A 14681-nucleotide genomic window follows, 5' to 3' on the forward strand; every position below is an offset into this window, starting at 1 on the left:
AAAAGCAAGGTATTAATAAAATATTTTTAAAATATAAAGATAATTTACATGGATATTGAGGGCAATCCTAATAGATAAGTAAATTCCCTCAAATTTGAGAGACAAAATAGTCTACAGTTACAAAATTGAAGTATAGGCAATCTTTTATGATTCTGAACCATAAAAAAAAAAACACATTTATTTTAAAAGAGCAAATATCTTTAACAACCTTCAACAGGTTGCCCTTCAACAGGCATAGTCATAATCATATAAGATTTCTAAATTGATTTACTGGAAGTAATTTTGAGCCCTTTGGTTAATAATAATATTAAGTGAAACATAAAACAGGAAAATGTACATTTGTCTCTACTATATAGGATATTGAGTCCAAATGAAGAGAGATTTCCTAGAGATATTCCTGTTTATAGATGACATTATCCTGAGGACAATTCTAAAGTTTTAACTAGATTACCAGAAAAGGGTATAACATAAAAAAGGGTTAAGAACCCCTGATACAGATTCATCTCTATAGTACAGACCATTAACAGAAGACTAATGTTAACTGATTCCCAAATTATTACAAAGAAATTAATTTATGTTCTATATCGAGGTATTCCCTGAGATATGAACACCCAACTTTTCTTATGTACATTCCTTATATATTAGTTATTGCTGTATCTCATTGCCTCAACCATATCCTTCTCAGAGCCACTATTTTCTTCCTTCATTGCTTACATTTTCCCCTTAGTCAATCACTTAATAGTTACTTATTCAACACTTACTATGTGTCAGGCATTATATCTAAATTTGGGGTTACAAATGCAAAGAGTGAAAATCCCTTTGTATGGATCTTAAGTTCTAGTGGGGAAGACAACAAGAACAGATATAAGTATGTAAAGAACAAAATCACATGTAAATAATAAATATGAAGTCATTAAATACCATATAATTCTAGAGTGGATCACTGGCAACTGATGGGGGGAATAGGAAAGGCTGTATGCAAGAGATGATTCTTGAGTATGTCTTGAAAGAAGAAAGGGATTTTGAGAGACCAAGTTGAATAGGAAATGTATTCATGGCAGAGTATGGCCATTGCAAAGGCACACAGGGGATATGAAGTGCATCATGTGAAGAATAAAGGAAGTTAGTTGAACTGCATTGCAGGTAGGACAGAAAGTAATTGTCATTGAGACTAGAAAGATAAGTTGGAACCAGGTTGTGAAAAAATTTAAATACAAAGAAAGTTTTATTATTTTATTCTAGAGGCCAAGTTGATTAATAATGCAGTAGTAACAAACTCAATTAGAAATGGAATCGCTAAAACTTATAAAAAAGATCTCTACAACCACATATTGACTTTAAAACCCACATAGTAACATTATGTTCTATTGTATTTTTATTTATTTTGTTAATTATTTGCCATTTACATTTTAAGCTGATTCAGGCCTCATTCAAGAATGTTTGATACCTCTGGAGTAGGTGAGTCAATAGTCAGATATGTGCTTAAAAATAATTAGTGTATAGAATGGCCTGAAATGGTATCCTTGAGGCAAGGAAATCGGTCAAGAGACTGTTGTAGTAATCTAATCAAGAGTTGATAAGGGCCTGGCCTAATGTGGTAATTGTATAAATACCAAAAAAGGGTTGATTGCAAGAAATGTTATGAATGTAGAAACAATAAAACTTGGCAACAATTGGCTATGTGGGGTGAGGGAATGTGAATCCAAGATGATGTTGAAGTTATGTTTTTAGGAGAACAGAAAGATGATAGTACCTTCTACAGAAACAGGGAAGTTTGGAAGAAGGAAGGCTGAGGGGAAAAGATAATGAGTTTAGTCTTGGATCTGTTGAATTTAAGCTATCTATGGGATATTCAATTTGAAATGTCCAACAAGCATTTGGTGATGCAGGACTAAAGTAGAAGGGAAAGGGCAGAGATAGGTAGATCTAAGAGTATATGCACAGATAATAGTTACACTCCTGGAAGTATTTAATACTAGGCAGACAAAGAAGAGGTCCTGGTTACCACTCACAGAGAGTGTTCTGTGAACATTTAGCCAGTAAAGTAGTAGTCAAATATGTTGGAGAAAAACAAGAGAAAGTTAAATAAGGAAAACCGAGAGAGAGAGAGAGAGAGAGAGAGAGAGAGAGAGAGAGAGAGAGAGAGAGAGAGAGAGAGAGAGAGAGAATGAGAAAGAATGAGAATATGATGAAATCCAGCAGTTGGACTGAGGACTGCGGAAAAACACATTACAATTGGCAATTAAGAATTGAAGAAAGTCATTTCAATTGAATAATGAGGTAGAAAGCCAGATTGCAAAGGGTGATTGCAGGCAGCAGTAGAGTATTTTTTTAAACAAATTTGGCTAAAAAGGGAGGAGAAATATAATATAGCAAGAAAGTATAATAATTTAGTGAATGATTTTTTTTTTTTTTTTTTTTTTAAGGATAGAAGAGACAAGCATGTTTGGAGATAGTAGGGAAGGAAAGAGTAGAGAGTAAGAGACTGAAAATTCAAGTGAGCAAAATTGAGTTTGCAACCCAGTGGAGAAAATAGTAGAAGATGAGTAAGTGATTCAAGTGGGCAAGAAGAATAGGCAGGAAGAAAAGAGTAGAAAGTAGGAGATGTCAAACTTTGGAGGATGAAGAGAAAAGAGAAGAGGAGGGACACATTGCACGACCTCCATTTTCTAAGTTAGGAGAAGGAGGAAATGTGGGCTATTTAAAAAGAAAGGACATTTAGAATAGCTTCTATGGAGCATAAAATACAGAATTAATTAGGAAGAAATAGAATCCCCTTGCTCCCTGATTTTTTTAGTCTCCATTTAAAGAGGAATTAGGTATGTTTATAAATTTTATAAGGATTTTAAGTATTTCTTGATCCAAAGCAATTTTGTAAACAAAAATTCATTTCTTTTTATAGATTATTAACTTGTACTCCAACATAACAATACTGAAAAATAACTCTGATGTGGTAAGTTGGTTTTTTTGTTTGTTTGTTTGTTTGTTTTGGCAAAATATACTATATATTTTCATCATCTTGAGCGATTTATCATTTTAGAAAGGAATCGATTTGCACTTAATTTTTATGAAAATCATAGATCATTTTGATTACCCCATTTAAAATCATTAACCACTTTCTATCTTCCTAATGTCTTGCTAGATCCTTTATCCATGTTCCTTTCTAGCTTTCAGAACTCTATGGTTACCATCTCTGGTTCTTAGTATTTTTCAGTTGTACACCATCTAGAAAAGAGGTGATTTTAGTCTTTGAGACCGTTGAACATCAACTGTTTGCTTCTTGAATTTTAAGGAAATATGAAGACATGAAAAATTACACTCTCACCTTCAAGGCCCAGTTCTTCTTGACTTCAGTGAAATTTGTCATTTGTCATTCTATGAATTACTCTATCCAATTCTGTCCCTACCAAATTACTTTTTGAAAACAAGTTTGAAGAACTTTAAATTTATGGTCCTTCATCTTGGATTAAAATTTTGATTATTGTGAGTTAAGGAGAAAAATGTAGAGAAAGATCATCTTTTGATGATCTATTTAGACATAAAATTGAGAGTGGCTAATTCAGAAGACTCAGAAGTTATTTTCAGTTGTGCTTTTAAAAAGATAATATATACTATTATCAAGCAAATTCTCAGTTATAAGGATGTATTATATGCAGATTTGTTTTCTAAGTAAGTTTATTTAAAAGATAACAGTATCTTAAACCTTGTTTTGTTTAATATAACAAATATCTTTTTGAAAAATTCTTGTTTTATTCATAGATTCAGAATATCCCTGAAAGAAATGAAAACAATACAAATTCTTCTATTGAAGAAACAGAGAAGAATGATGGATCTCAGCAAAACCTTCCTCCAAAACCAAATGTACTTCCTATAGGTTTAGCCATTGATAATGCTGAAGATAATTTTAAGATGCATATTACTATTGTTAACTTAGTAATATGGATTGTATTTCTCAGTATGCCATCCTTAATTTATTGGCTGAAGAATCTCAGGTAATGATACAATTAATTGTTTAGAGTTCTATAAAAACTATGGTGTAATTCTCAGACTTTGCTTTGGTCTATAAGTAAACTGTTCATTAATAAAACTTTAGATACCCAAATGTCTTCTAGTCAGTATATGAAAATTTGACTTAGAAAAGTTTATATTGAACTCTCTATTTGCCAAAGTTCTTCCTCCATCTTATTAAACATAAGTTCCCATAAATATTTAACAATAATAGAAAGATAGAACTTTTTCACTTTATTGTAGCAAAAATAGTTGCATTTGAAAAGTTTAGAAATTAAAAAATGGATTTTTGTAGTGTTGTAAGATATCCTTAAGTTGAGCTAAAATAACTTTAGTAATAAAAAATAATTCAGTGATTAGGAAACTAACATTTCCTATCCTAACTGAAGTCACAAATTATATAAAATCAGTAGTGCTACAGAATTAGTTTTTAGAGATTTTATTTTTATGAGTTTTTGGGAAAGCTCTTATTTATTATAAGGGTTTTTCTTTAGTTTGTTTTGTTTTTATTTTTCCTTCAGAGTGGTATGTGGGATAGGAAAGAATATAAAAGCATATTCTCTGACGCTACTATCACTCCATGCATCATTTCACATGTGGACTATTGCAATGGCCTACCTGTGGGTCTATTTATCTCAGGCCTCCTCTCACTCCAGTCCATTCTCCATTAAGCCACTAAAAAGATTTTCCTAAAGTTCAAGTCTGACTGTGCCACTCACTTAATTAAATAAACTTGAGAGGCCCCCTCATCTCCAGAATCAAATATTAAATCTTTTCTTTTGTGCTCCAAACCCTTTGTTACTCTAGTACCTCCCTCCCTTTCCAGTCTTCTTATACCTTACTCCCGAACACTAGCATAATTTGATTCAATGATGCTGATTTCCTGGCTGTTTCATGAGCAAGGCTTCCATCTCTTGGCTCCAAGCACTTTCTCTCACCATCATCATTGAAATTCTCTGCCTCCCCATTTTTCCTGGCTTCTTTTAACTAAGAGTACATCTTCTCTAGGAAGCCTTTCCCAACCTCTCTTTGTTCTGGTTTCCCTTTAAATTATTCATATTTATCCCATAAATATCTTGTTTATACATATCTGTTTGCTTCTCCTCTTCCCCATTAGATTATGAACTCCTTTCGGGTAAGGACTGTCATTTGTTGTTGGGGGTTTTTTGTATCACTAGTGTTTAGCACAGTGTCTGGAACATAAAAAGTGTTTAACAGATTTCTAAGAATTTTAACTCATACAGTTAAGTACATTTTTGTAAATTTTTTTTCTGGACTTCCTTCATACCTCAGTCCCATATATAATATCTTATGAATGAAAAATGGCCTGGAGAATAGGTATCTTGGTGATAATTTGAGGATAAAAAAAAACAGTTCACATTCTGTAGCACTTGCATGGCCTCATTGCAACTCTGTGAGATAGGATGTATATCACCCCCACTTTAAACTGTATGCCTCTCCTCCCCATGATTTGTATGTATTACTCAGATTAATACTGATATGAAATAACCATGTCTATATAACCACATTTTTTTCTCTCCATTTCCCCTAATAGGTATTATATTAGACTTAATCCTGATCCATGTAAACATCTGTCATTTTTCCTTGTTCCAACTCTGGGAATCCTTGGGAATTCGGACACTGTTTCAATAAAGTCGAGGTATAGCATTTTAATGTTTTTATTTCCCACATAGATTTTTAGTCTTCATTTATAGCATATATTTCATATTTGATAAATAACTTTAAATTACTTTTCTCTTTCCTAAGGTTAAGTAGGTTGAAATAGCTTACAATAGGAATTATAGTGTATATGCAGATTTGTATTGGCAACTACTTATGCATTTCTAAAATTAAATTCATATGTATCTTCAGAGCATTTACATATTTAAGTAGCATTATGATTTGTTGTACACAATTTACATTGTCATGTCATTGTAAGGAGAATGGTCTATTTCAAAATGTTTTTAGACTAATACATTTTGATCTTTATTTGCTAATACTAATGATTTTGAACAATTTATAGGCGCCAGATATTTTTGTTTGTTAGTCTCAATACAACTAACCTAATTTACCTTCAAGATACAATGGAACTCATTATATCCAGTATCCCAGAACTTTATGTCTTGTCTTCTCTGTGATCATTTTCCTTTCTGTTTGCCGTACAGTCTTATCTTTGGATATATGTCCTTCCTCCCTCTGGCTCTCAGTTACCCTCAAAGTTCACTTTCCTTTCTTCAGGTAATTGTCCCTGAAGACAGGGACATTGTCCATAGAAGACTATCACTTTCAGGAAAAATGATTTCCCTGTGTACCATTTCCCCCAAATTAGACCCATTTTAAAAATTGTATCTTTATGTATTTTTTAAATAATTCCTTGAGTTGTAGTTGGAAGTATAATGGCTATATATGGCCTAGATCCCCTTTGTTTTACACTTCTGAAGGAGAATATATTTTTTGAAGATTGCGTTATATAGGAATAGGAATTAGAATGGAATTGCATTGACATAGAGAATTCCCAGGTGAGGAAACTCCCTCGATCAATTTAGGTTGGCCTTTTCTCTGCCACTTACAATCTTAGTGTACAGGGAACACAGAGAGTTTCAGTGATTTCCTTAGAGTCATACAGCCTCCACAGGTCATTATACTGTAAAGTCTCTATTAATAATAACCATTATTATTATTATTGACAACTAAGATTGCTAAAAGGGAGGAATCAAAAATATTTAAAAATCATACAAAAGAATCTAGAATTTCAGCATTTGGGGTTCATTTTGTATAGATTCAAGCAGGCCTACACAATTCAAAGACTCTCAGAGTATCACTATATTGCAGCATAGGAAAATCACAGAATGTCAGGATTAGATCTTTAAAATCATTTAATTCATCTGTCATCTTTCACATGAGCATCCTAAGCCCCTCAAGATTAAGTGACTTACCAGGGTAACAGAGTTAAGGAGTAGCAAAGCCATTTTCATAATAATGACCCAAGAGTCACTAAGAAAAAATTAAATCATGTGTAACCCATTTGAATAGTTAAGAAGATAGTAGTATGTAACATATTTTAAAACTATTTTAAATCGAAAATGGTTAAAGTTATACAAAAAGATTTGATACTTAAAGAGATAAATATCTTTAGCATTTTAGAAAACTTGGTTTTTCAGAATAATTCCTTGAGTGTGCAAAATATTATATGTGATTTTGAGAAAAGATAAAAAAAATTATGCTGTTTTAAATGTAATATTTTGCTCAGTGACTTTTCTCATTTGCAGATTTTTTTTTTGGTATTAAAAGGTTAAAAAAAAAAAGCGGATTTTGAAAATTACACTTTGTGATCAAAGTTTTGTTTGACTTTATAAAGTTTTGCCATTAGAAAAGCCCTAATTCTCCAACTACAGGAAATTTACTATAAAAAGTAGCACTAGTTAAGCTATGTTATTGTAATTTATGCCAAATTTAACTTTACATGTTGAATTTCATTTATCATATTGGCTTCATAGAATCTCACTCTTTCTCATAGTTTATAATAATTATAACATATAATTATGTTTCTTTCTTTCTTTCTTTCTTCCTTTCTTTCTTTCTTTCTTTCTTTCTTTCTTTCTTTCTTTCTTTCTTTCTTTCTTTCTTTCTTTCTTTCTTTCTTTCTTTCTTTCTTTCTTTTTTTCTTTTTTTTTTTGCAGTAAACTATTGAAGACTGCTGCACAGTTTCCACTCATAGTGGCTATTGGTGTGGTTGCCTTTGGATCTACACACTTATACAGAGTGCCATATTTTGTAGTCATTCCTCTTTTACTCCATATGTTGTCTAATATTTGATTTGAGAAATGATAGGGGTACTTTGGCTCTTCAGGAAGGTAACAAGAAAGAACAACACACAGATTCATCAACTCGGATTGCAGGATCCTTTGGAGAAGACATGTCTATTTTTACAATATGAAAATTCAAAACTAGTTTTGTAACCCCTGAGGAAAGTATTGAGGCATGGTTTTGTTTTGTGGTGTAATATTTGTCTACTGATCATTTTGAAAAATGAATATAAGAAATTTAGTGGCCAAAATCTTTCAAGATTTTGATTCCTGTGCATACCAATCTACTTGGTTTATGATACTAGTGATGTTTTTATAGTTTAAATTAAATAGATAACAGCAGTTTGTATTGACATTGCAAGTATTTCATCCAGTTTTTCTACTGAAATGTTTGTTTCTTTGTATTTACTATAGTTTGTATATTAAGAATTACGTCTTAAAGAGGTGGATAAAATTCATAGTATCAATGTCCTCAGAAAACAAATTACCCAAGAATACTTTTTGATTAGTTTTGAGAAATCATATTTGTGAAGTGTATTGTTAATCTTTTATATCTACAAGGTTATATTTGCTTTTAATTTTTCTTCACTTTCTAACAAGATATTTTTCAGCAGCCTTTTAAAATTTGTTGTGAAAAAACATCAAGTTCAGAAGTTAAGAAAGTAGAGTTTTTTTGTTATTTTTCAAATGCTGACTTTTATTTTGTATTCATGACAAAAACCTTAAGACTTAAATAATGCTAATGTTGGGTCATAAAAAAAAGTTTGTCATACTTATTCACTTACTGGCTTGAATTAATTATTTCAGTCTGTGCCTTCATCAAACCTGAGTTGGCTCTTTACAACTTTGCCCATTGCTTCTTGTTCTGTCTTTCAGAACCAAACAAAATAAGCCTAATCCATCTTTTGTAATGGATAATGACCCTTCAAATACTTGAACAGTTTTCCCTCCTTTCTTTTTCCCCTAGTCTCTTCTATTCTGTGGGCTAAAAGTCCCCAGTTCCATCAGTCCATCTTTATATAGCATAGACTTAGTGTTCTTAATTTTCCTTGTTTCCCCATTCTGAATACTGTCTTAGTTTATTGATGTCCTCAAGTGGTGATACCTGGAACTGGGCACAGTACTCCAGATGAGGTCAGTGACTGGCAGAAAGACCACAACCTCTTCATTTCTGGAAGCCCTGCTGCTTTTAATGCAGCCCAAGATCACTTGAAGCTTTTCGGCAGCTACATCACACTGCTGACTCATGTTGTACTTGGAGTCCATGAAAACATGGATCTTTTTCAGATGAACTGTCTGTTCATTCTTCTCACAGGAATTCAGATGCAATACTCTGCAGTATTTGAGGCATCACCTAGGCTTGTGAAATTAACTGGGAAAAGGTATAGAATGACAATCAACAAGCGTTTACTAGGTTCCAGGCATCAGTTACGTACACTCTGGCTATACAGAGACAAACAAAAGGCAGCCTTTGCTTTTGTGTTCTAATAGACTAATGAGGGAAATATGTAAGCAACTGTGTACAGACAAGAAAAACACCTACACAATCCTGGACAATTCGCTTAATGTCTCTGAATCACAGTTTCCCCTCATCTGGAAAATGAGGAGTTGGACTACATGACCTCTGAGTCCTAAATGACTTGCTGACTAGCTCTAAATCTTATGATCCCAGGATTCCTTGCTTCAGTCCAAGAAAACAGTCAATTCAAAGTTCTAGCCTTGTGTTTTTTTTAATTTATACTTATTAGAAAATAAGATTTAGTGATGATAATTATATCAAACTAAAACCTTTAAAATCAAAATAGAAACATGCCAAAATCTTAAAATTTATAATAATTTACCAAGGACTAATTTTCCTTTGTAAATTAAGAAATTTTAAGAGCAGTTATCTACTTAAGAATTTCAACCATTTTGAGGTATAATAAAAGTACATTTAATTTACTCTTTCTCTAAAGGGGAAATAAAGTCATCTAGAGTGAGTAAAAAAAAAAAAAAAAAAAGCCTATAAATGAATAAAACCACCAAACACTGAGAATAACCATTTTATGGGTTTATATTTGCCTTTTTTAAAAAAATTATTTTGATTTTAGTATTTTTATAATAATAATTAGTTTAAAAAAACCTATGTTCTAAAGCCTCAAAAGGGCACATTTTCCATTTCACGTTACATTTGTTTTGTATCATAGTAGATTTTACATCTTTTTGTAAGTAAAATTGAGGGGTGGTTTTTTTTTTTTTTTTTTTTTGAGCATAAAGCACTGAATTGGAAATTAATGAAGGGTGTTTATAAATTTAACAACATGCACTTTTGCCACCAAAGCTACATAAACTGTAATATACCTCTGGATACTTGTGCCAATGAACTGTATTTAGAAAACAGATACATATTGGGATAAGACAAAAATAATTTTTCAACATTTCTAAGCTATCACTTTTAATAACAGATGTGTAACTGGCAAAACTTGTACTTTGTACTCTTGTTTTTCTATGTTTAAAGATTTTTTTTTTTTTTTGGCTGAGGCAATTGGTTAAGTGACTTAATCAGGATCACACAGCTAGAAAGTGTTAAATGTCTGAGACCAGATTTGAACTCACATCCTTCTGACTTCAGGACTGGTATTCTATCTATTGCACCATCTAGCTGCCCTTATGTTTAAAGATTTTAGTATAATATCACAATTTTATTTAATTTCTGAAATAGTGTTATCTGGTTCTTCATTTGAAATTTCTAATTTATGTTTATTTAATGGTAATTTGTCTTCATTTGATCTTTTTGTTTTCAATAAAAGTCCCTCTTTTAATGGAATACACTAATAGTTCCATGGAACTTTGCTATAAAGCTAAGCTCCTTAAACTGTGGGGGGTTATATCCTTGCTTCTTAAACTGTATGTTATGACCTTCTATAAAATCTTGTAACTGACTATGAGGACACAAAATTGTGATTTATTAACAGTAAATATTTGATTTGTGTACCTTTTTGTATACCTCTATATCTGGGGTCACTTAAAAATTTCTTGTGCAAAAAAGAATCACAAGTGGAAAAAGTTTTAGAAGCCCTGTTGCAGAGTATATTTGGTTCATTGGTTCCAATTTTTCCAAAAAGTACTTGACTGCCAAGGTAATTAGGGGAAAAAAAAGTTAGAATTGGACTTTATATGTATCTCTCTTGTTTTACAGATATTAAAACTTTAAGACTGTCAACCCAAGAGATAAAGTAACTTATATGGTTATTTACCTTGGAGCAATTCATCTTTTAGAGTTGGGGTTAGCCATAATGATACTACCAGCAGATCTAATTGCACATATTCCCTAGGCAAAGGCATTTAGTTCAGGAAGCATTTCTTAAAACACCTGTCATGCATCAGGCACTGTGCCAGACCGGAGAATACAGAGACAAAAAAGGAAAACTGTACTTGTGTCCTTTCTAGCTCTTAAGATGACAGAAGCTTGACACAACAAGCTGACTAGATGTTCTCAAATAAAACTTTAATCTTAAAAAATAACAAAGCTAAGGGAAAATCAGGATGCCACATTACCATGTTAATGTAAAAATCTGCCAATTTATTTGTCACAAAATAGAATTATTAAAACTGAAAATGTTCAACAATCAGATACTTTGCCTCCAATGTCATCCTATAAATACGGTAGATTTGCCTTTATGACAAACCCTAATACTTGTAAATTCACATATTAGGCAGGCTTGCCTTTATTTTTTCTACTTTTTAACATTATGTGACTTCACTGGCTTCTCACTGCCTACTAATACTGATAAAACCGAAAGATCAGTAAGATGTTGTGCTAAGAGTGACTTACTGGGAATTAGAGATGTCTTACTCTATTCCTGACCCTGTCCATAACCTAGTTCCATGACCTTAATCTGTTTTACTGTACAACCTCTCTAGGTCTCAGTTTCATCATATAGAAAATGAAGGAATGTCTGATCCCTAGAAGTCCTTTATGTCTATAGTATTTGATCTGATAGCTTGTCTGACAGCTACTTCAACAATTAGTAGATTGTGTATTATTATTTATTTGATTGAAAAATTGCTGCTATCCTCACGTTAAGTATTGATTGGGTTTAGCAACAAGCTAAATGCTGCTGAACTTTTAGCACATGCTTTGGTTTCACTGTTATATTCGTGCACAAATAGCTCAACTAGCTATTAGTGGTAGCAAGGACCATGTGGAAGTAAAGGCCTATTATATATTTAATATATAATGTTGAAACCTGAAAACACTATACAAATTAGAGCTAATCTCCAGCTTAATGTTGTTAATATCTCTTAAGTGAATGATATATGTATCTCATTTTTATATTTTGTATAGTTTCAAAAGTATATTTTTAAAGTACTTTCCCATAGTGGATTTTTTAAATGTATTATAAATTTGGCAGTCATATAGTTACATTTTTCAAAAATGCAGATGATTTAAATGTTTTCTTTTAAAATATTATAATTTCTAGTATAATTTTGTAACAATAATAATTTAACATTTCACTAAGTATAAATGTACAGAACATAGAAGTCAATATGACCTATATTCATAGGGAAACCAGACCAAAACTGAGCTTATAGTCTCACTGTGACCTTGAATTATAGGGCAAGAAATTGTGCCTTAAAACAGTAAAGAAGAATGCCCTGTGGCTTTTTGTAACTTTAGGTTTTATTATGAGTATCCATCTCAAATTGACCAAAAATCTTTTCTTCAAGGTCAATAAAATAGGACTTTTAAAAATATGAGCTTATCTTTTCCTTTGTATTTTGGGAACTTCATTCCAAGCATCTCCCTTTCTAGAGTTTTCAATTAAAATTAAAATGAACAGTTATAGTACAAAGAAATAGGGATGCCACTAAATTATTAAATTATAATTTCTAAAGCAATTGGAAGCAATGTGACCTTGACTTTACATGTGAAAATCTGAACATTAGCATGTAATTGTCTTAATTACCCTGCAGTCATAAATTTCTTCCCAAGATTCACTCTGGCCAGGGACCTCTCCCTTCAAAGTATTTAGAAGCATGTGGTATATGAGCATTTAAATGTACTTCAGATTTAAAAAAATTTTTTTGAATGATTTTATTCTTATCCCATTAAATTCCTGTTAATAATGTGCTTGTTCTTAGATTCTTTTCCCTCTCCACCTCAATTACCAAGACTGAACAATTTTTTTTAAATCAAAGAATTATGTGTATATTTTGCTAAAATAATAGATGTGATTCCTGTTTGAGCTCCAAGTTGTTTTTTGATCTGTAATCTTAGTTGAAAATTTTCCACATTTGTGGGATAGACCACTTCATTAAGTTGGACTTTTTTTTTCAATTCATCCTTTTTCATGTTAAATTTTTATTCTCCCTAATTTTTTTGAAATAATAGGGTTCTCTGAAAGTCACTAGAGATCATAGCTTTCTTGAATAAATTGAGATGGAAATAAGGAAAAGGGAAAATAATAGAAGGAATTCATTCCCAAGCCCAATGCTATTCATTAGCAACTTTCATACTCTTAATTAGAGGCTCATAGAAAGGTACATAATGATGACATATGAGACATAGAAATCTTTTTGCACATAATGGTCACATATACACCTGCAGTAACTGAATTATATTGTACATTCATTCCTATTCAGTACAAGGGTTATTTCACCATAGTAAAACTACTAAACTATAACACAGACTAAAAAAGTAACTCTCCCAAGTCTTTCCCATATGGACATGCATGCTTTCTTCAGAACTTTGTACAGTGTTGTGCTAAAGGCACATTTTGTGTATACTTGTTTTGTATAATAGAATTAATGTTATTACATTTAACATGTAATTCACAAAAAGTGCTACTTACCATGCTCTATATAGAGTGTTGTAAATGGTTTTTTATCTTGTTTCAGCTCTCTGCTATTAGATGTAGGGTGCAGTGTGTGAATACTTCAGTCTTGCTCAGGTATTAATGTGTGGCAGTTTTTGGTGCTTTCTTTTTAACTCATCATATTCAATGTTCTAAGTGTTCAATAAAGTTGGTGAAAAAAGAAACTGTTGTATGAGTGGCATTAATTATGACCTCTTTTCCAAAAGATCCTTTATGCCAGTTTTGAAGTAGATTGTATTTTTCCCCCAAACTTAACTACTTAGAACACTAGTAACATGGAATATAGTGGCCAACACATCATAGGGAATACAATTGTAAATAAAATTGCACTGGAGTGGCTTGCCATTTCCTTCTCCAATTCATTTGGCAAATGAAAAAAGTGAGGCACAATGGAGTTAAGTGTCTTACTCAGGGTCACACAGCTACTAAGGGAGAACTCAAGTCTCAGAAACTTTTTTTTTTTTTGAGAGGAAGACTATTGTGATAAAAGACAGCAGCAGAAAGTTGAGGGAACTTTCCAAACCTGGGAAATGACTAAAGAGAGGAGGCTTAAATGAGGGGCATCACAATACTGTCTCTGGGGCTCCTGAAGACTTTTATGAATTGATGCAGAAGACTCTGGTCAGGGGTGATCTCTAGGTCCTAGTCCAAGTTAAATTTCTGGGTTCCGGGAGCTTGATAGTCATGGACATCTGTGAAGCTTCCACATGATGAGAAGTTGAAGGCCAGCTGTCCATCCATGTTCATAAACCTGGAGTCATCCTCCTTTTCCTTCTTCCTTCTTCCCACCATGATTAATCAAGCATCAAGTTTTATAGACTCAACCACACTATTGTTTACATTCATTCCATTTACTTCTCCCATACAGCTTCTATCTCAGTTCAGGTATTTATCACCATTCTCCTAACTGGCTTACCTGCCACTCTTTTTTTTTTTTTCTCCACATTATTCTTAGTAGCTAGAATAACCTGGGCTGAAGGTCTCTCCTTCCAATTAGTGTCCAGGTAAC

General features: G+C 32.3%; 1 protein-coding gene across 3 annotated transcripts in view; it reads left to right on the forward strand.

Annotated features, from left to right (window-relative positions):
* Positions 1–14123, forward strand: part of PGAP1 (post-GPI attachment to proteins inositol deacylase 1) — an 87182-nt gene extending 73059 nt beyond the window's left edge. The window contains exons 24-27 of one of the 3 annotated variants that reach the window (XM_074302801.1): positions 2903–2953; positions 3760–3992; positions 5564–5668; positions 7689–14120. In XM_074302801.1, the coding sequence (XP_074158902.1) occupies positions 2903–2953; positions 3760–3992; positions 5564–5668; positions 7689–7824 (525 nt within the window). In that variant the 3' untranslated portion in view covers positions 7825–14120. Of the gene's footprint in view, positions 1–2902; positions 2954–3759; positions 3993–5563; positions 5669–7688 lie in introns of all 3 variants that reach the window. The other 2 variants (XM_074302800.1, XM_074302802.1) reach the window with 2 other exon arrangements.
* Positions 14124–14681: the final 558 nt, after the last annotated feature.

The sequence above is a fragment of the Sminthopsis crassicaudata genome, chromosome 3 (assembly GCF_048593235.1).
Source record: "Sminthopsis crassicaudata isolate SCR6 chromosome 3, ASM4859323v1, whole genome shotgun sequence".
Lineage (NCBI taxonomy): Eukaryota > Metazoa > Chordata > Mammalia > Dasyuromorphia > Dasyuridae > Sminthopsis > Sminthopsis crassicaudata.